The sequence below is a fragment of the Elgaria multicarinata genome, chromosome 7 (genome assembly GCF_023053635.1).
Source record: "Elgaria multicarinata webbii isolate HBS135686 ecotype San Diego chromosome 7, rElgMul1.1.pri, whole genome shotgun sequence".
In the NCBI taxonomy this organism is placed as follows: Eukaryota; Metazoa; Chordata; class Lepidosauria; order Squamata; family Anguidae; genus Elgaria; species Elgaria multicarinata.
Window position 1 is genome coordinate 88,294,732 of NC_086177.1, and position 26,375 is coordinate 88,321,106.

Consider the following 26,375-nt stretch of genomic DNA (forward strand, 5'->3'; position numbering starts at 1 on the left):
TACATTGTACAAAGCATCACTACCAGTGGATACTCCTTTAGTTAAACATTAGGGGTTGAATTCAATGGGCCTACTCTAAGTATGTCTCATTCTGGATCCAACCCTAGGTTGGAAACACCACCCCCACCCCACACTTATGTAAAATTAGCAGCAGCAGAACTAGCCTATCTGCTCCAAATTATTTTGCATTAAGGCTCACCAGCATCTACAAGCTCATGTGACAACTCCCAGTCAGTCCCTTCTTTTGACAAGCAGTTCTAGTTCTACCTATGAATGCATTCTACCTTTGCTCTGCATAAAAACTGCTGACCAGCAAATTCCTTTTTGCAGGCCTCTAGAGGGCTTTCAAATTCATGTTTATGAAATGCATTTGGGCTCAGTCCTGTGCCTCCAGCCTTGCCCACGTAAGTATCTGAACTTTGTATTGGAAAAGGAGGAGGAGGGGAAGGAGAAGGAGGAGGAGAAAACATTCAACATCTTTCTCCTATAGACTTTTTTGTATATTTTAAAAACATTTTAATATACATATATATGTATATATAAATATATCACAAATGGTACCATTTCTGTGTTTCAGTAGACACCTAGAAGCTGTACTGAAGCATGACTCCTACAATTTTATAATTAAAACAGTCCTTTATGGTAGTGTTCCTGCGTGTGTCCCTCCCCCTCCCCACTGCCCCCTTGAAAATCCCTGTGGACCCAGGTGTTCCATGATAAATTCAGGATGGTTATTTCACGGCGGAATCACATGCCCACGTTTGAGCCGTGATTCAGGTGGTAATGTGAAAGTGCAACTGCATGGTGTGAACACATGATCACTGGAACCTGAAACACATTTGAATGGAAAACTAGCCATTTCACAAGATCACTTTGCAATGGGGGCAGGGGATGGGGTCAGTCACCTTGTGATGAGCTTTTCCCCCTCTTGAGTTTTTCTCCCTCTGCACTTGTCAAACCAAATTGCACTCAGACCAAAATGCTTCCTTTCATGTCAGCTGCTTACATTGTGCCACAGTTTCAAGGGCTTGAGCTAAAGTGGCTCCCCCTACCTAGGGTGGCCATATGGAAAGGAAGACAGGGCTCCTGGGGTCTAGAAAAGGGAATTTCAGCAGGTGTCATTTGTATGCATGCAGTACCTGACGACATTCCCTCTTCATCACGACAGTTAAAGCTGCAGGAGCCCTGCCCTCTTTTGTATCTGGTCACTCTAGTATAGCTCCTGCAGCTTTAACTGTTGTGATGAAGAGGGAACTTCACCAGGTGCTGCATGCATACAAATGACACTTGCTGAAATTCCCTTTTCTAGACAACTGTTAAGGATACAGGAGCCCTGTCCTCCTTTCCATATGGTTACCCTACCCCTACCACTTTTACTCAGCCTACAACATCTTCTTTTCTTCTTCAGGGCAGAAATACATGCTACAAGACAAAGGCCCGCTTCCTGACAGGCGGGAAGGATACTTGGAGGGGAACATTGGTGAGCCTGAAGGTTGTGCTTAATGCCCCCGATTCTCCCCTGCAAATGGGCCCCCTCCCCTTTCCTACTGTTTTTCTGCTAGCCAGGCTTCTAGACCAGAGTGGCAAGGGGAAATAACCTTGGCAGGGGGGCATTTACAGAAGACTGGCAGGTGAAAGAAGGGTTAAGCAGAAGTACTGTCTTCTAGCCTGCTGATTCACCCCTTGCAAATACATCCTGCTTTTACATAAGCTGGCAGGTATATGCTTAGGAAACACACATTTTCTGGCACACTGTAGATCAGAGGCGGGGGAGATGTCAGGATTGCAAAAACAGCTTTGTTTTCCACTAGAAACCCCAGATGCACCAAACAGAGTCTGGTGCAAAAGACATGCGCTCAGAATTCAAGAATTCTTAGCCTGGGAATTTGTTCTGAGTGCCAGGACTGAGCGGAGCTCAAAGCCCTTCCACACCAAAATCTGCTCCTCGTCACCAGAAACTTTCTTCATTTCAGCAGTCTAATTTAAGGAAAGGGGGGAGCCATTTTGTCGCTCCTGTGGTTAAACGTAGGGAGACAGAAATCTTTGCCAACTTACTGAAAATCACCCAAAGGTCAAATGGCAGATCCCAGTCTACTTTCTGCCCAGCGCTGCCCAGATCCACCTGATTATCCTCTGCCCAGATCCACCTGATTATCCTCAACTTTCTTTTATCTAAAATCAGTGGAGGCTGGTGGCTCTGATGTCAGTGGGGCGATAAATCTGCTCCAGGTTTCGTTCAGATCCAGTCAGAACTCTAAAGGAGCTTACCTTGGACAGCTCCTTTAGAGTTCTGACTGGTTCTGAATGAATCCTGGAGCGGATTCACCGCCCCATTGACACTGGAGCGACCAGCCTCTACCACCTAAAACAAGAAGGGGGGAGACACCTTCCCAAACAATTTCTCTGTCCTTCAGCCACCCAAACCCTGCCATTTCTTTGTCGCTCTCTTTGAGGCATGTGAGCTTCAAGCTGTAGAAGCAACTTCTTTACCATCAACCCATAAAACATGCATTTCCCCTTACGTTTGGTTTCCTGAACTCGGTCTTCAACATGCACAATCGTCTTTCTTGATCCAAAATGGTAATCAATAACATGGATTACAGCTTCCGCTTCACTTTCCCACCTGCCCTCACCCTGAATGACTATCCTGTTTCTGTTTTCTAATTCAGCTGCACAACCTGTTATAAAGACAGTTGAACAACTTGGTTCTCCTTTGTTCACCTTACAACAGCATTCAGAGCATAGCAACGCACTGAAGGCATCACTGAAAGATGGTGGTGGTTGTTCCTTTATGGAGTGGTGGATCAGCACTGGTTAGCAGCTCGTGCCAATCCCATTACTTATTGGCCCTGCCTTCTACCATAATGCACACCACTGTCCATAAAGTCGTTGCTCACGGGTGGAATTTGTAGCCAGTCTTTCCGATGGTCCTTTGTCATTCAGACTGGCTGAGTGAATCCTCTAACTATTACAACATCCCATTTCACACCTACCAGTTGCAGACTGCTGAGAATTTCTTAGGATTTGTGCACATGTGTTTCATTTGCTTTTGGGCTGCTGTACTAGGAGTTGAGGGTAGCATTTATCGCTAGGCAGCTAGCTGTGAGCTTACCAATAAGCCCTAGCCAGAGATCCTTGTATTAGAGATAAGTAAGAATCTACCAGCGAGTCATGGCAGTCTACTTCTAGCATAAAGTGGAAACAGAACGTTGCGTAGAAAACTATTTGACCCTGGATTGGATTGTGATACAAATGTTAAGTGCCCTGCCTCTGGTGCACACATGAAGCTCCTCATAAGTGGAGGCTTCTTCATTCACTACAATGTCAGAGAATGTTCTTCAGCATCCCCCAGTATTGAAATGAATGTGGCAGATATTTCTTGCGCATTGCTCCACGTGTGCCTCAGAGCCCTACAGAGTTTTGGAACAGGGCCCACATCTCCTCCTTTTTTTCCCTTTCTTTTCTTTTTCTTTTAAGCTTGAAACTGACAACACAAAACAAAACTTAAGGCGTCAATCCTAAGCATGCTAGGAAGTAAGCCCTGTTAAAACTCAGCGGGATTTACTCCTGGGTAAACATATTTAGGATCAGGCTGCAGATCTTTACAACCACTTGGAAATCGACACTGTTGTGCAGACCGCCCTCTCCGCGTCCGGGACGAGTTTTGGAGAGTGTTGAGCACAACGTCTAACTGATCTGCCACAAAGAAAGCTAAAGATGCCACAAAAGAAGGCATAGTTGGCCATACAGAGGCAACACCACCATGAATGTTGTTTTGGCAAAAAGAGAAAAGAAACAAAAACAGAGACACGAGATAATCCAAGCAACTGTTTTAGAATTGCCCAGCACTGCTGGGATCGCACTGAAGGAGTCGGACGATAGACGGATCACTCTTGGCTCCCCGAATAAACTCTTCCAGAGATAGTTTTCCTAGAAAATAAATAGAGATGCTGGTTTGGAATTCTAAAACACATAAAAGCATACGCATGAAGCTTAACATTTTAAGGTTTGCTTGCTTCTCTTTATTCCTATATGTATGCCGCCATATGTAAACCTTGCAAAAGCACCTGTTTTCCTAGGGTTTTCCTAGGGTCTGCCTTCTGTTGATGAAAGGGATTTTATATCATGTTTTTATACTGTTTGTTTTATACTCTGAATAGTTTTAGTTTTTGTGAACCACCCAGGGAGCTTTGGCTGTTGGGCGGTATAAAATGCAATAAATAATAATAATAATAATAATAATAATAATAATAATATGCTCACAGAAGATGCCTCCACCCAATTTTGAGAAATTCCACTCCCCCTTCCAACAACTCATTCAGCAGGGTCCCCTGACCCTTTGTGTAGCATTTTCAGAGGGCTAGAAGGGCTGCTGTGGGGTAGAAGGGGTGGGGCACGCCACTCCTGCCAGCACAGTTGCCCTCTGCTAAATCTGGATCCAACTCCACTTGTGCCAAAGCTTCCTATTAACCAAATGCACAATATCATCTACGTTGCCCCTCTCAGAATGACCTTCCCAATTGTACATGGAGGCTTCGAATTTGGAGGCTTTGAATTTCCCTTATTGATTAAAAGATAATTTATCATGGTGAACCTAGAAATCTTCAAGGTATCAGATTGACTGTGCTGGCCACGCAGTCAGTCAAATAAATGTTAGCTATCACAAAAATATCGAAAGGCAAAAGTTGTGCTAACAGTGTTTGGTTCAAAAACCAAGTCTCAATAAGGTTTTTTTGTTTTTAAATTTGACATAAAATTCTTTCCACAGAATAACAAAATGTCACAATATTTTTTGAACTAACAGAAATTTCTTTCAATAGGCTTTTTAAACATAAATTTCTTTCAATAGGCTTTTTAAACATAAATTTCTTTCAATAGGCTTTTTAAACAATTTTCTTTCAATAGGCTTTTTAAACATAAATTTCTTTCAATAGGCTTTTTAAACATAAATTTCTTTCAATAGGCTTTTTAAACATAAATTTCTTTCAATAGGCTTTTTAAACATAAATTTCTTTCAATAGGCTTTTTAAACATAAATTTCTTTCAATAGGCTTTTTAAACATAATTTTCTTTCAATAGGCTTTTTAAACATAATTTTTTTTCAATTGACTTTTAGGCCAATTAAAAGAAATTTATGTTAAAAAAGACTATTGAAAGAAATTTATGTTAGTTCAAAAAATATTGTGACATTTTGTTATTCTGTGGAAAGAATTTTATGTCAAATTAAAAAACAAAAAAACATTATTGAGATTTCGATCACTCCCGCTGTTAATATTGTTTAGTATTTAGGATATTGTACATCGTTGTAGTTGTGTGCCCTCGGCACTTGTTGGTTGCTATTCTTATCAACTACTGCCTTCTTTAATTTTGTGCATCAAAAACCAAGTCCCCATTCAGGACAGCAGTGGGCGAAGTGGCCACACTGCACCACGGATATATCGCCTCCCACCCCACCTTTAAATTCATGACTGAATTACAAGAAGACTGAATTATGCAAAGAAACCATTTTCTTCCCGTTTCCGCCAGTCCTTTCAGCTACATTTTTTTTGCCCCCGCTACGTAGCACACCTGATGTCCCACTTACACCAGGCGGGTAAAAGAGCAGCGGAAAGGACTGGGGATGTGGTAGTGGCCAAGGGAAGGCCACAATTCTATGGCAGATTGAAAGGCATAGGGGGAATACCAAAAGTTGCCTTAAACCAGATCAATTTGTCTATCAAGTCCAGCATAAACTACTTTGACTTGCACTGGAACCCCAGGGTCTCAGTTAGAGGTCTTTCACATCACTTCTGTCCTGATCTTTTATAAACTGGAGATGTCCAGGGATTAAACCTGGAGCCTTCTGCATGCAAAGGAGGAGCTCCACCACTAAGATGTGGTTCCTTCCCCTACCTCCAGGTGGTGATCTGACAACCTAACAGAGGCTCCTAAGCAAGCATCTCTCCCATTACTAAACAGATGAGCAATTCTATCACCAGTGGAGGCTGGTGGCTCCAATGTCAGTGGAGCAATGGATCCGCTCCAGGTTTCAGTCAGAACCAGCCAGAACTCTGGTTCTGACTGAAACCCAGAGCGGATCCACCACCCCACTGACATCAGAGCCACCCAAGTCTACTGACTATTACCTGATCAGCAACAGGGGTGCAACGTCGCCACAACATTAATAAAGGATGACGTTCAACTGGGCACTTATTCTTTGGTGCTCAATAGGGTGGGGAGTCCCCTGCGTAGCCATCATTTTTACATGCAGCAGGTCAGATCCACAAACTAAAATCTTTTGTCACAGGGATATCTTCCCACACTGGAGCGGTTTAGCTCGGGAAAATATTTTGCGCAATTCCAAGAGGCTTTCGGAAACTGATCTCCTGCGATATCTAGAATCCAGGAGAAAAATAGTATTTTGAGCCAGCCAAAATGTTTGACAAACTCCTACAGTGGGCATTGTTGTCGTTGCTTTTAGCAATGATACCTACTTACTCCACCTTTCATAATGGCACATGCCTTTAATTTTGTACGTATTTCTGACTGTGGGTTGTATTATGAACGATATTCAAAAGTAAATCCTTGCTTGAGTTAGTCCTATATAAATATCCGCCAGTTATTTTTCACTTGTAAGTGACAATGGGCTAGAGACTCGTGGAAGTGGGGGAGCATGTAGAATTCTTTCCTAGCCCTGGATTTGGGAGAAAGGATAGGGCTTGGAGGGGCCAGGAAGCACGATATCACCAGGATGCCTCCTGTTGTGCAATTAGAGCTCTGATCTATGGATTGGGCTTTTTGCTGGCTAACATTCAATAGAATCATAGAATTGTCGAGGTAGAAGGGGCCTATAAGGCCATCGAGTCCAACCCCCTGCTCAATGCAGGAATCCACCTTAAAGCATCCGACAGATGGCTGTCGAGCTGCCTCTTGAATGCCTCTAGCATGGGAGAGCGCACAACCTCCCTAGGTCATTGGTTCCATTGTCATACTGCTCTAACAGTCAGGATTTTTTCCCTAATGTCCAGCCAGAATCTGGCTCCTTGTAACTTGAGCCCATTATTCCGTGTCCTGCACTCCAGGATGATTGAGAAGAGATACTGGCCCTGTGAAAACTTTTCAAGTATTTGAAGAGTACTATCACGTCTTTCTTTCATGTCTTTTCCCATAATAATGTAAACATTCAGCATTTCACAGATCCTTGGAGGCCAGTTGCTATCTACATAGTGATATCCTTCTGTTTATTCAATCCATCCAGCTCTTTCACAAGTTTGAGAGGCAGAACAAACAGAAGCTAGTTAAAAAGAAAACCATCCAAAGATATTTACCATCCCGATTAGTGTCCATCTGGCGGAAGATTTTCTCTGTCCTTTTCTCTGGTGTCGATTCGTCTTCTGGCATCTTCATAACTGAAGAAACCATCTTGTAGATTGCCTAAGAAATGGAACACGAGGAAGGGTCATGATTCCGGAGACTGCTATAGGGTGAATCATAGGCTGTCAGAACCACCCGAGGTGACTTTTAAGAGCTAAGCTAAAGCAGCCTTCCCCAACCTGGTGCCAGCCAGAAGTATTGGACTACAACAACTCCCATCATCCCTGGGAGTGTACATGTCCTAGCAGTGTACATGTCCTGAGAAGCTGCAACAAATTTCTCAATGTGTATAAATACAGAGAAAAACACATGTGTGCAAGGGTCACATGTGAGGTTTCAAATTATGCTGTACATGCTTCTGAGTACTGGGAAATGGCTAACGTACAAAGCGCATGAACTGGTACACTGGAATCCCAAAAGAGTCTGCACAGACGGCAATACTTACTCCATTACTTGCTTGAGAGAATAGTAGGACAGAAATGCACCAAATAATAAAGAGATTTGATCTAGGGATCAATATGGGCCTTTTGCTAGTCCTGCCAAAATTCCCTTCCCTTCCCTCAAAATTCCTTGGTTGTTATACCTGTTACAGGACACCGGCAAAATATGGGCTAGCTGCAGAAAGTTCACACCCACCCCAAGAAATATTTGCTAATCTTATTGAAATTCCATGTTCCCCCTTCTCTAGATGGCCCTCTGAGTCTTTGCTCAATCAGGCCCTTCCAAATAAGTGGCAACATGGCTTTTTGAAAAATGTCACTCAGTTCATTATCCCAAACATTGTACAAACCTCGACCATCATTACTCCATCTCCTCCACTCACCCCCATTAAATTGCCCTGTTTGGAAAATGCATAGCAGGTTAAAGCACAGGAAAAGAAATGTCAAACAGGGAACTGCAATGCAACTCCCTCCGCAAACTCAGGCACAATCCCATGCAAGTTGACTCAAAAGTCTGATTGACTTCTGTGACGCCACCCACCCACCCCGTCCGCTGGGTTTACTTCTGGATCACTTTCCTTCTCTTATGACTCCAAAGGACCCAGCTCAGGTGCACTCGTCAGGGCTAGAGATGCCAACTCTGTCCTTGTGGCACGCCTACTTCTGCTTAGGCCCCCACAGCAGCACAGATCAGCACCCTTGACTCAACCTTCTCCCTTCCGCTGCCACCAAATGATTACCTTCCCCAGGTACTCCAATGTCCACACCAGGTATAAATGAACGTTATTTATTCAGCAAGATGATGATGCAGGTTCAAAGCTTATTGGTTTCTCTCAGTGACAAGTGTATGGTTTCATAGGTTACTTCACTTTAATGTTTCACAATATATAACTTCAAGTACTCCTACCTACTCTACCCCTTTCTAAACTACACTTTTCTCATTCCCACACTCTAATCCACCAAAACAGCAAACACGCAGACCCCTCCTCTCTCTATCCCAAAGCATTCCTTTCCATACCTTCTCTCCTCAGAAGCAGCCTATATATTCTCCGCAGTCCCCCAACTCCTCCCCTTCTCACAGCCAATCCAGATGCTCTACACAAACATCCAATCAGCACTCTCCTTCCATCCAGCACTCATTGATTCATACTTACCAATCTGCAACAACCATACAGTGAGCACTTACTTAAAACTCTGCAAACCGTAATAAATTCTTATACTTTACACATAGTCAAAAGCAGTAAAACATCACAACTTCAATGAGGCTTGTTCCCAAGTCAGAGTGCCTAGGATCACAATCTTAATCCTCCCACCCCCTGCAGCATACAGAGAATCCTGCATCCCTGGACTTCCAAGCTCCTTGGCTTCCATTTTCAGATCCAGCACACATAGGAGTTCTTTTAACCCTTAAACAGAACATAACTTTATTTTTTTATTTTTTTTAAATTTAATTTATTATTACATTTGTAGCCCTGCTTTTTTCCTCTTGCAAGGAACCCAAGCCGGCTTACATGGTCTTCCTCCTCTCCATTTTATCCTCAGAATAACCGTGAGGTAGATTAGGATTCTGTGGGTGAATTCACTGTGGGTGAATTTCCACACAGGGCTTCTTCTTGAGGGGGTCAGACATGATTTTGAATGTCTGGGCATGGCAGGGGTGTGCCATAGCTTCTCGTTATGTGTGAACCTGGTGAGGGTGGGCTGTTGGGGTGGTTGATAAGCTACCCTCAACCCCAAACAGCCTATGGGTTCTAGGTAGCTTGTTACCCATAGCAACAAGCCACACTAGCCAGGATTGCATGACATAAGAAGCTGCACTGTTGAGGGTAATTATGCTAATCCCCCCAGCACACGACAGATCTACACCAAGCAGGCTATAGCACTATGAAAGCGGTATAAAAGCAGTATATAAGAGGAAGGAGCCACACCAAGCTGGATATAGCACTATGAAAGTGGTATGTGTCAATGGGCCCCAACAGTTGTCAGTGCACTTCAATACCGCTATAAAGCAGTAGTGTGGCTCCTGCCTCTTATGTACTGTTTCATATCACTTTCATAGTGCTATAGTCTGCTTGGTGTAGATCTGGCCTGAAACTAGCTGGGAAGGAACCAACACTCCCCTCTGCTGTTCCTCTCCATCTTGCCATTACCTTGGGAAATTCACACCCAGTATATTTTCACTGCGCGATGCTGTGGCCATGACACAGACTGTCAAAAGCAATGAAATTCAACATTTACGCTTGGAACTCCATCTTGAAAATGAGAACAAGCTGCAGAGGCTTACTAGCCATGACAGCTGAACAGAACAGCAGCCCTTCATTAAAAACGGGGTTTTCGGAAAGCTTGTTACAACCGGCTACTCATGGAGCTAAAAAGAAACATTGGGTGTCTCGATGGAAGCTGCAGAAATTCCCTTTTCAATACAACTATTGAAGATACAGGAGCCCTGTCCTCCTTTTCATATGGTCACCCTATGTACACTGCCCTGGACAGCGATAGAACAAAGGCACAGGATAAATTCAATACATATCTTTGGTTCATTTGACCTGGGCAAGTCACGTGGAACAGATGCGCCCTAGGCTGAATACTGCCTCCCCCACAAAACTACTCTGGTATTATTAGTAGTACTGGAGTAAAGCCTATGTTGCCATGGGCGCTGGCAGTCTGAGGGGGAAGCACACTGCTCCTTGACTCCCGCTATATCAGTCCAGAAGTTGTATGGAGGCTACTTTCCTTCAATGCAACCAGGGACTTTTGGCCCTCGCTTCCTCACACCCATCGCTGCTGAACGGCATTCATTTCTTCCCCTCAGACCTCATGCCCGTCTCCTTCCCTCTTCCTCTACATTTTAAAACCTGGCTTTTCCTAGGAGCCCACTTCTTTTCCTCCTCTTCCGCCACCTCAGAGAGTTTGCTGCCACCTCCACCACCAGCCCTATTGCCAATATGGCCGCTCCGAGAGCGAGTTCGACGCTCAAAGTCCAAGTCCCTCCCTCTGTCACCGTCTTTGTGTTTTCCTCCCTGGCCAGGGCGCGGAAACATTCTGTTTGGCTATTAAAGTTTCAGGCTTTGAACTTTTTCGAACTTTCAAAATTTTCTGTATGTCTACACTGCTCAACCTTCAGGTATTATTATTATTTTTTAAAAATGAGCAAAATCAGTCGAGTAATAAGCCTAATAATAATAATAATAATAATAATAATTGTATTTATTACCCGCCTCTCCCTCTGGATCGAGGTGGGGAACAACACCAAACACAATATAATACATATAATATAATGTACTGTTATATAGATGATGATGATGATGATGGGGATGGATCCAGGTTCTGCCTTCTGTAGATCCCACACACACTCCAATCAGCAGGGACCTTTTGATATCTGTGTAGTATTTTCAGGGGGCTGGAATGGGTGCCATGAAAATAAAGGGATGGGGAAAGTCCACATCTGGCTAATCTGGATCCTCTTCTGATGATGACGCAATCAATGTGCATGATGCTTAGCAGAGTAGAAAAGGACAGGCACCTACCCTCAAGAATTTACAATCTAAACTTTGACAGCAGAGGAAGTGGTGACAGGGCTAAACAGGGAAGGAATACATGATTGCTTTTGTCAGACATAAAAAGGGTTAGTCACAGGCAAAATTGCAGCAGGGCAGGGGAATTAGCCAAAGGCTTCATGGAAATGTTGGGTTTTGAGGAGGGATTTGCAGAAACACCAGCAAAATCCACCATCAAATAGTATAAGGGTGACCATATGGAAAGGAGGACAGGGCTCCTGTATCTTTATCACTTGTAGAGAAAAGGGAATTTCAGCAGGTGTCATTTGTATGCATGCAGCCCCTGGTGAAAGTCCCTCTTCACAACAGTAAAAGCTGCAGGAGCCTTGGCCTCTTAACCAGCTACAAAACACATACATGGAATATAATGGCCTGAAGGCATATGATAAACCTGTACTGCTGAAGTTAAGCTTGTTCTCATTTTCAAGATGATGTTAAGCAGAACTTATGCAGTTTTGTTTTCTGCCCCTGATAGAAACATCAATGAACTACAACATAGACTGGCCACCCAACAAGAAAAAACCCCTACAATTCACTCCTGCTACCTTATATTTGTTAGAAAAATACATGCTGTTTTAAATGCAGAGATGAGCCCCCATGTTGTAAAAATGTGATGTCATGGGACATTATTATCTATTACATGTTTATCCCACCAAGGAACTCAGGACAATATATATGGCTGTTCCCCACCATATTTTATCCTCACGCTGTGAGGTATCTTAGGCTGACAAATGGATAACTGTCCCAAAGTCACCTGAATTTCACGCCTAAATGATGTTTACCCTGTTCTTTCATGTCCCCATTCAAGACTCTAGGAATACAGGAAGCTGCCGTATACTGAGTCAGACCGTTGGTCTATCTACCCCAGTATTGTCAACACTAACTGGCAGCAGCTCTCCAGAGCTACAGGCAGAATTCTTTCCTTGTCCTACCTGGAGAAGTTGGGGTTGAAACCTGGGACCTTCTGTATGTCAAGCATGTGCTCTATCACACTGAGCTATGGCCCCTCTAACCACTGCATCACACTGGTTCTTCACTGACTTCACTTCACACAAACATACCCAACAGTCATCAAGAGGGAATCGTGGACTGTGTGAAATACAGACTAGTCCACCCACAGAAGGAAGGGTTCTCATTTCGGTTCTAATGCTAAGGACCAGGGTTGAGCTCCCTTTATTATTTATTATTATTTATTACTTGAATAATACTTGAAAAAGAACATCTTTGCCTGCTGGTGCAAGGACATTAAAAATGGAGCCAACCTAGTCTCCCTCAGTAGAGAGTTCCAAAGACTCAGAGCAATCACCAAGAAGGCCCTCTCTTGCATTCCCACCAAATGCACCTCCAGTGGCACCGAAAGAAGGGCCTTCCCCAGTGGTCCTAAAACCCAGGCAGGCTCATACAGGAGGTGGTGGTCTTTCAAGTGGCCTGGTCCCAAGCCATACAGTTCACAAAGCCACATCTTTAGCCATAAAGACAGGAATCCCAGTTGGCAGAGCCTCACAATTTATCAGCTTGATGTGCTAAACCAGAATAAGGAAGCAGTTAGAAAAGATCTAGTTAACACAGCTGGCTGGGGAATGCTTTTAGTTGTAGGACTATTTTCTGCCTAAACGTGCATAGGGTTGCACCTTTAGAGGGTTCCATTTTAACCAGCAATGAAACATTACTCAGATTTGAATGTATTATATTCTTATACCAAAGGGAAAGCCAAGAACAATGGAGGATTTATTTCTTGTTCCTTGTTTGTGAAACCATCAAGAGCATTTAAAAAAAAAAAAGGAAAGGAAGTAAAAACAACAAATAGACGTCTTGCAAGTGGTACATACCTGGACTATTTCCAGCATCTCTGCCTTGCTGATGTATCCGTTTCCATCCAAGTCATACATGCTGAATGCCCACTTCAGCTTTTGCTCCAGTTTCCCTCTGGACGTTACACTCAAGGCAATGATAAATTCTCTGAAGTCTATTGTCCCGTCGCCATTCGCGTCAAACGTACGGAACACGTGTTCGGCAAATTTAGAAGCGTCCCCATAAGGAAAAAAATTCCCATAGATTTTCTTAAACTCCTCCATGGACAAATGTCCACTTGGACAGTCTCTCAGGAAGCCTTTGTACCATTCCTGGATCTCATGTTCTGTAAAGTCTGTGCTTTCTAGCAAATCTTGCATCACTTCAGGGCGTAACTTGCTGTTCTGTTTTCCCATGTTGGTGTCAGGATCTTATCTAAAAGAAAGGTGGAGAAAAACAAGTTAATTTCTTGTTTACAAAACTAGAGGCTGATGATGAACATCGTGGGCCTCAGAAGAGGCTTACAAAAAGATGGTTTTGTGGGTGATAATTAAATATTGTCATTGGATGAGTTCAATGTGGTCCATGGAGTGTAACTGAAACCAAGATCCCAAAGAAGACTGCACATGCAAATGAGGAGTAGCTGATTTTCGCTTCTGGCTGAAGCCCCTTGCATCAGATTGAATGGGGGCAGGGGGGTCCGTGACCTTCAGTATTTTGGGAGGGGCATGAAAGGCTGCAGTATGTGGAAGCAAGAGATGGCCTGGGGAATACATGAAACACCATGTAAAGCCCCTTTGGAAGCTAGCCTTAGTTATAGGCATGAGGATCACACTTTAATTAAGACCGATGATAAAATATGATATTTTGCATGTTACTTCATAATACAGCGAAAAGGAAGACTTCAGTAAAATAGTTTTTTTTTAAAAAAAACTTTCCAATAAAAGAAGAACTGCCACCAAGATCTTGCTGGTTATTGTTAATTAGTATGCAAAATCCTGCCTCTCTTGCCCTTCAATCTCTCTGACCTAAACCTATCATCCTGGACTAAATGAGCTTTGTTCTGATCCAGCACGGCTCTTCTGATGTTCTTCTCTTTTTAGAGTGTGGTTTCTGCAAACTTGGCTACCTTACTTTTCACCCCTGACTCCAGCTCATTTACAGGTAGGTTGGGGCGAGACAGGCGTGTGTCACGTACGTGTATCTGCAGCAGAGCAGCAAATGAACAGCTTCTGGGCTGCAAGCATTTGGCCAGTTGTTTCATTGCTGCCATCTCCTCCTTTTGAGGGAATGAAGCCCTGCACAGCAACTTGCCTGAGACTGGAGGAGATGGGCTGCAGGGCCCTTTGTTACTCAGCAACAGAGCCAAGAGAACAAGGTGTCAGCAGCAGCAGCCTCCAAAGGAGGTAGCTCTCTCAACCATTCCCTTGGTACCAATGCTGCTGCAGCTAGTGGGAAAAGAAAGCATCTCTAGGTGAATCCAGTATAGCCTTCCTCAACCTGGTGCCCTTCAGATGTTTTGGACTTCAACTCCCATCAGCCCTAGCCCCAGGTCAATTGCCAGGGATGCTGGGAGTTGTAGTCCAAAAGACTTAGAGGACACCAGACTAGGGAAAGGTCAACTAGCTGATCATGCAAGGTTCCCAAATGGATGGAAGGCCATACACATGTACAGCTGTATGAGCACAGCGTTTTCTTAAATGTGTTCTACACAATGCAACATGGGTCAGTGGTGGAGCAGGCAGGCATGCTAACATTGGGGGGGGGCTAGCCAGCATGGTTCCTCCCCCTCCTCTACACACAAACACACACACACACACACACACAGGTTCTGTCTTTTTAAAGATGTGAAAGTATTATTATCTTATCTACTATGTCCCTTGTCTCTTAGCTCACCACAACCCATGGCTACAAATCTATTCACAGATTAGCTCCATTAGCTCCAAGACCTTTGTGGGTAGCTAGAACAAATGCTTTGCATACAAATGCTCCCACATTCAATTCCTGGCATCTCCAGGTAGGCCTAGGAAAGACGCCCATCTGTAACCCTATAAAGCCTCTGTCGGTCAGAGTGGCTAAGCAATTCCCAACTTGGGTCCTTCCAGAACTTTTGGCCTTGGAATCCCATCAGCCCCAGCCAGCCAATGCTCAGGAATAATGGGAACTGTAGGCCAAAACATCTAGAGGGAGCTGGGGTGGGGACTCTCAGTAAACAATACTGAGCTAGATGGACCAATAATCTCACTCTGGATAAGGTAGCTTCCTATGATCTTTTCACAGCCAGTTTAAATAACAGAAATGATTGAAATCATATTAAGCACCAATTGCTCTAGTGATGTTAATCAACTCTAAAGATGACACCTTCTGCATTTAATCAAAGTTATTTTGATACGAGTAGTGGACTGTATTCTTTATTAGGCTCCAATGTCCTTATTTCTTGTATTCTTATGTAAGAGGCAGTCTGCCTATGGACACCAGCTGCTGGGAAACGTGGGTGGGAGGGTGCTGTTGCACTCATGTCCTGCTTGTGAGTTTCCTGTGGGCAGCTGGATGGCTGCTGTGTGAGCAGAATGCTGGACTAGATGGACCCTTGGTCTGATCCAGCACGGCTCTTCTTATGATGATAAACATTAAAGTCATATACTCATGAGGTTACTTTTCCCTATGCATAGTTTTTTTAACAGTAAAAATTAAAATTAGAGGATGTCATTAAGATAGAAGCTCAAGGTTTAAATATGAAGTGTATTTTTCTTAACCATTTATATCCATTAGTGGCCAGGTAATCAAAACCACATAAAAGTATACCATATATAAAACTGGAAAGCCTTTTCCCTTTAAAATAACTCTGAAAAAATACATCTCAAATGCAGCTCTTAGGTCCAATTTTTCAATTAAATTATCACTGTTACTTTTGTTACAAGAAAATTGCTCAGCCACGTTACGCTATGGGTTTAGAAAAGATTATTGCCTTTTAGCCATTAAACAGCATTTTAGAGGCCAAACTCAGCTCTAAAGAGCAGCTTAGATTAGCTTTTCTAAGAGCTCTACAAGACAGCACCTGCAAAAGAAAAGGCCCCTCAATTTCATGGTTCAAAAATGGTCCTTTCAGATACTAGCTAGTTAATCCAGGACAGGACTGGATTGTGGAAAGTCATTTTTAGGACCAGGATTGAATGCAGGTAATCAATGTCCCAAAACAACGCACGGTACCAAATGTCCATTAAGAGCATGTGCAATTCAATGGAAGAACTCTTATCAAGACGTACAAGTGACACTGAATGCAAAAACACTGGATTGCCCCTATTCACTTGTTGGATTTTTGCCAGCATATCTTTTGTTTATTGCATTGCATTTCATTTAAATCCAACCTCTCCTCCAAGGAGCTCAAAGCAGTGCACACTATTCCCCACCACCCCATATCATCCTCACAACAACCCTGTGAGATATGGTAGGCTGAGAGGTGTGACTGGTCGAAGACCTCTCAGACAGTTTCATGCCTGAGTTTAACCCAGGATTCCCCAGTAATAAGAACATAAGAACAGCCATACTGGATCAGATCAAGGGTATATTTAGTCCCGCACTCTGCTCACACAGTGGCCAACCAGCTGATGACCAGGGACTCACAAACAGAACACTGTGCAACAGCACCCTCCAACCCATGCTCCCCAGCAACTACTGTACATAGGCATACTGCCTCTGCTGCAGGAGATAGCACATAGCCATCAGAACTAGTAGGTATTGATAACCTTGTCCTTCAGGAATTTATCTAATCTCCTTTTAAAGCCATCCAAATTGGTGCTCAACACTACATCTTGTAGTAGCGAATTCCATAGTTTAACTTTGCACTGTGTGAAGAAGTACTTCCTTTTATCTGTCCTGAATCTCCCATCAATCAGCTTCATGGGATGACCCCGGGTTCTAGTATTTTGAGAGAGGGAGAAAAATGTCTCCCTATCCACTTTCTCCATGCCATGCATAATTTTGTACACCTCTATCATGTTACCCCTTAGCCTCCTTTTTTCCAAACTAAACAATCCAAAATGTTGTAACCTTCCCTCATAGGAGAGATGCTCCAGCCCCTTGATCATTTTAGTTGCCCTTTTCAGCCCTTTTTCCAGCTCTACAATATCTTTCTTTAGGTGTGGTGACCAGAACTGTATGCCTTATTCCAAGTGTGATCACACCATAGATTTGTATAAAGGCAGTATGATATTGGCAGTTTTATTCTCAATTCCTTTTCCAAATATGCCTAACATGGAGTTTGCCTTCCCCCCCCCTTTTTTTTTTTTACAGCAGCCACACACTGGGTTGACATTTTCATCAAGCTGTTCACCACAACCCCAAGATCTCTTTCTTGGCTGGTCACCATTAGTTCAGATCCCATCATGTGATACTTGAAGTTGGGATTTTTTGCACCAACGTCATCACTTTACACTTGCTTACATTGAACCGCATTTGCCATTTAGATGCCCATTCTCCCAGTTTGGAGAGATCCCTTTGGAGCTTCTCACAATCCCTTTTTGTTTTACCGACCCTAAATAATTTGGTGTCAGCAGCAAACTTGGCCACTTCACTGCCTATTCCTAATTACCGACAAACTATGAACAGATTGAAAAGCACTGGTCCTAATACAGATCCCTGTGGGACCCCACTAGTCTTGGGCCTCAGCTAGACCGGGCTTTATCACGGGATGAACCCTGGGATCGTCCCTGTGCATCCACATGACGCACAGGGGATCCCAGGATCAGGGAGGGATCATCCCTCCCTTGCCCTGGGCTAGATCCCTCCCCTTTGGGGCCGCTTTTTCCGTGGTCCCGGGCTGAACCCAAGGCCACAGAACATGTGGCCCGTTGCCGCAGTTTGACCCAGCTCCGTGTGATTCCTCGCGCGGAATCAGGAGCTGCGCCCATCAGGGGTAGGGTGAGGGGAGCAGGGAAATTAAGTTAAATTTTTAAAAAGTCCTACCTTAAGCGCGAGAACATTCGTGCGCTGCTTCTCCTTTAAAAATAATTTTTAAATGGCAGACACAATGCCTCTCTTCCTGAGATCGTTGCACCTCACGTGTAAACGGAGGGATCTCGCATTAATCGCAACCCGAGATCTTCCCTCCTCCATCACGGATTATAAGGTAGGTCTAGCTAAGACCTTGGTCTGAAATTCTAACCACCACATCACACTGGCTCTTACTGGCTTCAAGTATTTTTTTAATGTAGATCCTGTTTTAACAGTAAGTTAGGGTATACTAAGAAATGTGGGTTGTGTTATATATTTAAATTCTGTCTTTACTTCCTTGGCCTTTCCGCCCTCCAACCGAACTCTCACATCTGTTTAACTTGCCTGCAACTTTATGTGCTCTCTCTTTCTCTCTCTCTCCAGTACTAGGTTTCACTTGCTTAAACACAACTGTTTTCATTATTTACCATTGGGTTAACTCTCAAAGCCGGTCTGGCTGTTCCTTGGTGCGTTTGTCCAAATAGGACTTACAAAGGACCCAACTTTCAGAAAACTCAGCAGTAAAGAAGCAAGGAAAGGAAATGAGAAAACTAAATGCCTTTCAGCAGCAGTGAAAGATTAGATAAGCAATCACAAAAGCTAAGAAGCAAAACAGAGGATGGCCACAGAAACATAAAGTAAGCTGATACCTTTAATTTTGCCTACCTATATTGCTAAGAGAGTTTAATTAAGAAGAGAGCCCAAATTATTAAGATCCCACTTCATGAACAAGAACTTTGCATCAGTTTGGGGGAGTTGTTCCCCCCAATGTCCAAACTACAGCACTGTGTAGCCCCAATCTGACAGCTCAATGTGTCCCATCTTGTCTGGGAGCTCATAAACAAATTTAATGCAAGCCTCTCATTCTAGACCACAAAACTCCTTGGAACAAACAGGTTCATAAGATTTGGTTCCAACAAAACCAACGTTGGTGCTGCAAGGAGGACATTAATAGAGACTTTCTTCAAACAGAGTTCTCTGACCTGACTCCATAGCCAACAATCAAGAATCATATTTAGTTACTGTGTGACTGAAGTCATACTGCATAATAATCAGAGAAATCTGTTTGGGGGAGCAGAGTTCGATGGGTTATCCTAGGCTCAGGCCCTCCTGACTTCCTTTCACTTCCTGCTGCAGCGCCCGACTTGATCTATAGCGAATCAGGCCAGTTTGTGGATTCTCTGGGAGTTCTGCAGGTTTTTTAAGGTTCTGAAATTTGCGCACATTTCTGAGGCATTTATGTACATTTCTGAGCAATCTGTGCATGTTTCAGAGCAGTTTGTGCACATTTCAGAGTAATTTGTGCAAATTACAGCCACAATTTGTACAACTTTGGGCGTAACTTGCACAAATTCCTCAAAAATTTGCACAATTTGCAGAACCTTAAAAAAAAGTGCAGTGTTTGGGGAAGAGCCCACAGCTCATGTTGCAGACACAAAGTGAGTCATATACAATACAGAACTCCACTGAGTCAACGAAGAACCAGATTTCCCAGCGACCAACATTCCTAGATCAAAGTCATAACAATATCAAGAAACAGGCAAAGACAAGTATCTAACAAATCACTGGGTTTGTTTCCCTGTTCACATGAAGCACCTAGCTACATCGACAGATTTTCCTTTTCTGAAGGTCCTTCCTTTCTCTCCCCACAGCTTAGGCCATGGCTAGACCTACTAAGTCTAGCACGACGGAGGGGGTATGATCTTGCAATATGGTTATCATGAGATCTCCCTTCTGTCTACACGCAGCGCGCGACGTCCCAGGAGGAAGAGGACATCACAGCCGCCATTTTGTTTGTTTTTTTAAAGGAGAAGGAGTGCACGGGCGCTCGGGCGCAAACACTAAGTTTGTTTTTTTTAAAAAAAACAATGGGCACAGAGATCCTGAGAGCTCTATGCCCCATGCCCGGGTCCCAAGTCCTTGCAGTTACTCGTGAGGAGCTGGGACAACCCGCAACGCCCAGCCACACGTTCTGCGGTCTCGGGGTCATCCCAAGACCGCAGAAAAAGTGGGATAGAAAGGTAGAGCGATATCCCGGGGCAAGGGAGGGATCATCCCTCCGTGCTCCCAGAATCCCCTGTGCATCATGTGACAAGGGACAATCCCCGGGATATCGCCCCATCTAGCTATGGCCTTAGAGTCCTGAGGTTTGCCAAGGAATGATAGTTAATGCACACTCAATGCCCTGCATTTTAGCGTGTGCATCACACAAATGTGCCCCTATGAGCCCTTGTTTTTGAATGCAGGGAGCTGTATGTGACCGATTAACACCGAATCAATTCGAAGGATTGTAAATAATTCACAACAGGTTACCACTTCAAGCTCTCCAGTTTCTCTAATTTTCATCGTCTCACTGTTCATAAGCTCAAGATATTATTACTCTTTCCAGCTGCTCTCTTTTCTTTCAGGGGCCACTGAACAAAACCATAGCTAACACACTGCAAATGAAGTCTATCGAGACACAAGGCCTCGGTCCATTAAACGCACTTCAAATCTACCCCGCAGTTTCCACTGGAGTCCAACAGACTGGCTTCATTTTCCAGGCCAGCATTTTCCAAGCGGAATTTAGTCAGGGTAAGGAAAAGGCGCTTTTAACAAAAGCAAAATCCCTTGTATTGTATTAGAAGGCTTTAATTCAAACATTCTATTTTTATGTTGCCTTTATTACCCTGGGAATGCTGATTCATTCCTAGCAACAGCATTCCCCCGCTACACTTGGCACACCAGAAGAATTTGTTTTGAATGAAAAATAAGCATATTGAAAACAACGTGATCTTTTCAAACAGAAGGAAAAGAACTGTGTCCCCCATCACCACCACAGAGGCCAAAAACATACGAAATATAAATCCCCCAACTTATAAACATTTGTTCCTGAGCATCTGCCTAAAGTGATGCCATTAAGATCCTTGTAAACGTAATGTGCGCTGACTGCACTTGCAGAGCTGTCAGTGGGTGAATAATACACATAACCACTTAGGAAACAGTAACATACCACCCTGTGCACGTAACAATCACTACGTCTTGTGGTAGTCCATAGTTGAAACTATGGAATTCACTTCCACAAGATGTAGTGATGACCACCAGTTTGGGTGGCTTTAAAAAGGGATTGGACAAATTCCTGGAGGAGAAGGCTATCAATGGCTACTAGTCCTGATGGCTATATGCTACTTCCTGCATCAGAGGCAGTATACATGTACACCAGTTGCTGGGGAACTTTGGCGGGTGGGTGCTCTTGCACTCATTTCCTTCCTTCTTGAGGGTTTCCCATGGGCAGCTGATTGGCCACTGTGTGAACAGAATGCTGGACTAGATGGACCCTGGTCTAATCCAGCATGGCCCTTCTCATGTTCTAACCAATTAGTAAGCTAGTCACCATCACTATAACTTTATTTGGGCAGCCGTATCTTCTGGGATCATCTCCGCCATATTTCATGTGCTGGAGGGAGATGGTCTGACTATCCTTGCGCACCCTCCCTGAGCAATCAGGGTTCTAAATCATGCGGGGAGCTGACATGCACAGAGTTCCCCACCCACATGTGGAAGGTGGTATGGACAGGCAATGAGAGCATGGCAGAGAGTGCAGGGCCAGCGAGGGTGCAGCCCCATTCCCTCCCTCCCCAGTCACATGATGAGGGTGAATGCCCAAATGGGACTCCTATTTCCCAGATTTCTGATCATTTATTTATGTATTGGTAGTACTTCTATGCTGCCCCATAACTGTATATAATATAACATACATACATATATTATAATATAATATAAATACTGTTAAAATTCCATATAAGTAATAGTAATACAATTACAGCACGAAACACATCAGAATGACCTTGTTCAGAAGACACGCTAAGCCACAGTGATGAAGCATTTTGAGCTAAACATTATGGCGAAGCATTTTGAGCTAAACATTATGGCTCAGCATGTTGTGTGAACCATTCCTAACCATGGTGGATACATAACCAAGGTTTAAATATGCTCACTAACCATTTGCTGCAATGGCTTAGCATGTCATCTGAACAGGTCATTAATATCAAGCACAAAAAAGTTTTAAAACTTTAAGAAGCCAAAACAGGTGCTGAAGTGTAGTAAACAATCAAGCAAGAGACTGGCAAGACTATGCAATTGATCAGATTAACAAAGGCTTTAGCTAGACCTAAGGTTTATCTCGGGATTGTCCCGGGGTCATCCCTGTTCATGTAAATGACACACAGGATATCCCAGGAGCAGGCAAGGACGATCCTGGGATAAATCTTAGGCTTGTGTTGTATAGCCTAAAGGCCAAAGAGTACAAAACAGACTTCTGCATTTACCCAGTCCTTCCTATCCTAAGCATTGACCCATAGCGCAATATGAAGCAAAACTGGGAAGCAAAACCATCAAGAGAGCAATAAACACCACACAACATTTACAAGGGAGGCAGTGACAGACTTTGTATTTCTGGGCGCAAAGATTACTGCAGACGCTGACTGTAGCCAGGAAATCAGAAGACGTTTACTTCTTGGGAGGAGAGCAATGACAAATCTTGATAAAATAGTAAAGAGCAGAGACACCACACTGACAACAAAGGTCCGCATAGTTAAAGCAATGCGGTAGTAACCTATGGCTGCGAGAGCTGGACCATAAGGAAAGCTGAGCGAAGGAAGATAGATGCTTTTGAACTGTGGTGTTGGAGGAAAACTCTGAGAGTGCCTTGGACTGCAAGAAGATCAAACCAGTCCATACTCCAGGAAATAAAGCCAGACTGCTCACTTGAGGGAATGGTATTAAAGGCAAAACTGAAGTACTTTGGCCACATAATGAGAAGACAGGATACCCTGGAGAAGAGACTGATGCTAGGGAAAGTGGAAGGCAAAAGGAAGAGGGGCCGACCAAGGGCAAGATGGATGATATTCTGGAGGTGACAGACTTGACCTTGGGGGAGCTAGGGGTGGCAATGGCCGACAGAAAGCTTTGGCGTGGGCTGGTCCATGAAGTCACGAAGAGTCGGAAACGACTGATTATTTATTATTATTATTATTTATTTATATAGCACCATCAATGTACATGGTGCTGTACAGAGTAAAACAGTAAATAGCAAGACCCTGCCGCATAGGCTTACAATCAACAAATGTAAGATGTAGACAAATAGATGAAACATATTAAAATTAAAATAATGTATTTTAAACAAGACGACAGTAATTTACAGCATGCAAAGAGAAATGTTTATTTAATTTGTTTAAATGTTGTTTAATTGGTTTTTTAATGTGTAACTGTATGGTTCTATATTGGATTTGTTTGTTTTTGATGCTGTGAACACTGCCCTGGAATCCTGTGGATGAAAGCTGGTTCATACGTTTCATAAATAAATAAATAAATAAATTTTCTTTAAAAAATCCACAAAGCATTTTAAAAACAACAACCTTGTTTTTTATCTCTCTCGCTCTCTTTTTAAATGTGAGTCACTTAGGACGCCATCCTATGCATGTTTACATAGATAAAAGGCCTAAAAATTCCTGCATACCCCAGCCAGCAAGGGGTCTGTGTTGCTTCCTCTATTAATATCATATGGAGATACATGAAATTGTGCCTCATTATCTGCTAATGATGGGCTTGTGTTGTATAGCCTAAAACCAACCCCTTTTCACCCACCCCCCTCACCTCCCAAATCTTTGTCCTGATAATGACAGTGAGGACAATCCAGACAGGAGCAGCTGCATACAGCTAGTGTTTTCTTTTGCAAGCTTTAGAGATGTTTATGAATTCAAACATCAAAAGAGAAGGCTTTGTCCCTTTGGATTTACTCTGGCATAGATGTTTATCATTCCTTTGTGGTCTCCCAGCGGGATGCTGTCGAAGAGGCAACAGGAGGCAACAGGACTCTCTTCGGTAAGAGTGTGTGATTTTAGCATCTGGACCACAAAGAGCACAGCGTCAGTGAGTTTTCAGGCTTGCTTATATCCCTCACTTAGGGATGGTAATGCTTGCATTGCCACCATTTTATCAGATGGGATGTTATCATGAATGCCAGAAAGTGAGTGACATGACTGAGCCAATGTTAAGCACTTTAAATTCCAGCGATTTCAATGTGAGAAATTTAGAACATAAGAACACATAAGAGGAGCCATGCTGGATCGGACCAGGGTCCATCTAGTCCAGTACTCTGTTCACCAAGTGGCCAGCCAGCTTCCCACAGAAAACCCACAAGCAGGACATGAGTGCAACAGCACCCTCCCGCCCATGTTCCCCAGCAAATGGTGTACATAGGCATACATGGTTCTGATACTGGAGGTAACACAAAGCCATCAGGACTAGTAGCAATTGATAGCCTTCTCCTCCAGGAATTTATCCAACCCTCTTTTAAAACCATCCAAATTGGTGGCCATCACCACATCTTGTGGTAGTGAATTCCATAGTTTAACTTTGTGCTGTGTTAAGAAGTCCTTCCTTTTATCTGTCCTGAATCTCCCACCAATCAGCTTCATGGGAAGACCTTGGGTTCTAGTATTTTGAAAGCAGGAGAAAAAAAATCTCCCTATCCACTTTCCTCACACCATGCATTATTGTACACCTCTATCATGTCTCCCCTTACTCTTCTTTTTCCCAATTTGAACAATCCCTGCTGTTTCCCTCGTAGGGAGATGCTCCAGCCCACTGATCATTTTAGTTGCCCTTTTCTGCACTTTTTCTAGTTTTACAATATCTTTTTTTTAAATATGGTGACCAGAACTGTACACAGTATTCCAAGTGTGGTCGCACTATTGATTTGTATAAAGGCAAAATTATGTATGACCACATGAAATCAACCCAATTAACTTTGGATTGATGGAGTCATTAATGTATTTAAAACATTTCAAATTGGATTCCAGTGTGGTATACAATCTAACACCGGGCAACTACAATGCCAGAGGTAAACAGCAAACATCTTGCCTATCTACAGTCTACATACCCTGCTCCATTTTTATAGCAGCAAAAATGGGGGTCATTTCAGCATCTGCGCGGACATTGGAACAAATTTCTAGGGCAAGAAGAGGAACTCACCAGTGCTCCTAGTGGTCACTCTGGAAGCTGCAATATAGCTTGGAGTTATGTGACATTGTGAAGCAATATCATTCTGCGGTATTATTAGAAAATAAAAATAGCAACCACCAAGCCACAATGAGGCTTCATCCATGCCAGTGAATCTTGCGCCCATCTCCAAAATTTGACCCCTGAAATGCAAAAGAAGGAAGGCTGCTTTGCCCCCCTTTCATTATCAAGCAACCCCCACCGTCCATCTGGCTGAAACTTTTCTTTTGAGACCTTGCAGAACAGTGCTACTTCATAGTGCCGGACAGTCATAGGGGCGAAGGTTTCACACTACTACTCCTTTCCTCGGTACCCTGAGCTGCTCTTGACCTTGACATTTACTAGAGTCAATTTTATTATGATTTCCCCTTGCAGAACCAGTGCCATTTACAAGTTCCTGTTCCAGCCGTCTCTAATAGTCGCAGCAGTTCTTAGCATCTTAAGGGAACTTTGCTTCTGTAATAGCAGCTGACTCAGGGGTGGGAGGTGAGGGAGAGATAAGATCTCATGGTGTCACGTAGAGTAAAAAAAACCATTAATTTGTATACAATTCTCTCAGCTTGATTATTTCACTCAGAGTTATGATAGATAAGAGGCAAGATGGAAGATTAACAGGGTAGGTGGCAAATAGTAGCAATGTCCTGTGGCTGTGTTTGCATGTAACATTCAGACCTATTTTAGATTAATCACAGTTTGTTGCTTTAGCCATGAATTGTCTTAAAGATGAGTATTCAAACTGCAGCCCCATAGCAGAGCACGTGCTTTGCACGCAGAAGGTCCCGGGTTCAATCCTCAGCATCTCCAGGAAGGACTAGGAAAAAATTCTGCCTGAAACCGTGGAGATCTGTTGCCAGTCGGTGTTAGCAGTACTGGGATAGATGGACCAATAGTTTGACTCAGTGGGCCAGTCTGCATGATCAAACAGCCTGATGTGGCTTGCCAGGCCAAGCTGAGCTTCAGAAGAGGCTCGCATGGCCGGACGAGCAGGGTTGGGCAGCGGGCATGAGTGAGTCCGCCCACCCCTTTATCATGCAATGTGACTGAGCCTGCAGCGATCATGCAAACCTGATCATTATAAGGCAGCTTCCTATTGAATTCTCCATCCCAATGGGATATAAATATTTTAAATAAATAAATAAACACCCCCATTGCAAAACAAAACAAAAATGGTGGGGAGAGAATTAAAAAGTGTCTGATGTTG

General features: G+C 43.5%; 1 protein-coding gene across 1 annotated transcript in view; it reads right to left on the reverse strand.

Moving 5' to 3' along the window:
• Positions 1-2,375: 2,375 nt before the first annotated feature.
• NCALD (neurocalcin delta) overlaps positions 2,376-26,375 on the reverse strand; it is a 67,976-nt gene continuing 43,976 nt past the window's right edge. The window contains exons 2-4 of the mRNA XM_063131036.1: positions 13,180-13,576; positions 7,308-7,413; positions 2,376-3,930 (exon numbers count right to left, since the gene is read on the reverse strand). Coding sequence (XP_062987106.1) covers positions 3,833-3,930; positions 7,308-7,413; positions 13,180-13,557 — 582 coding nt within the window. The 5' untranslated portion in view covers positions 13,558-13,576 and the 3' untranslated portion in view covers positions 2,376-3,832. The remainder of the gene's footprint in view (positions 3,931-7,307; positions 7,414-13,179; positions 13,577-26,375) is intronic.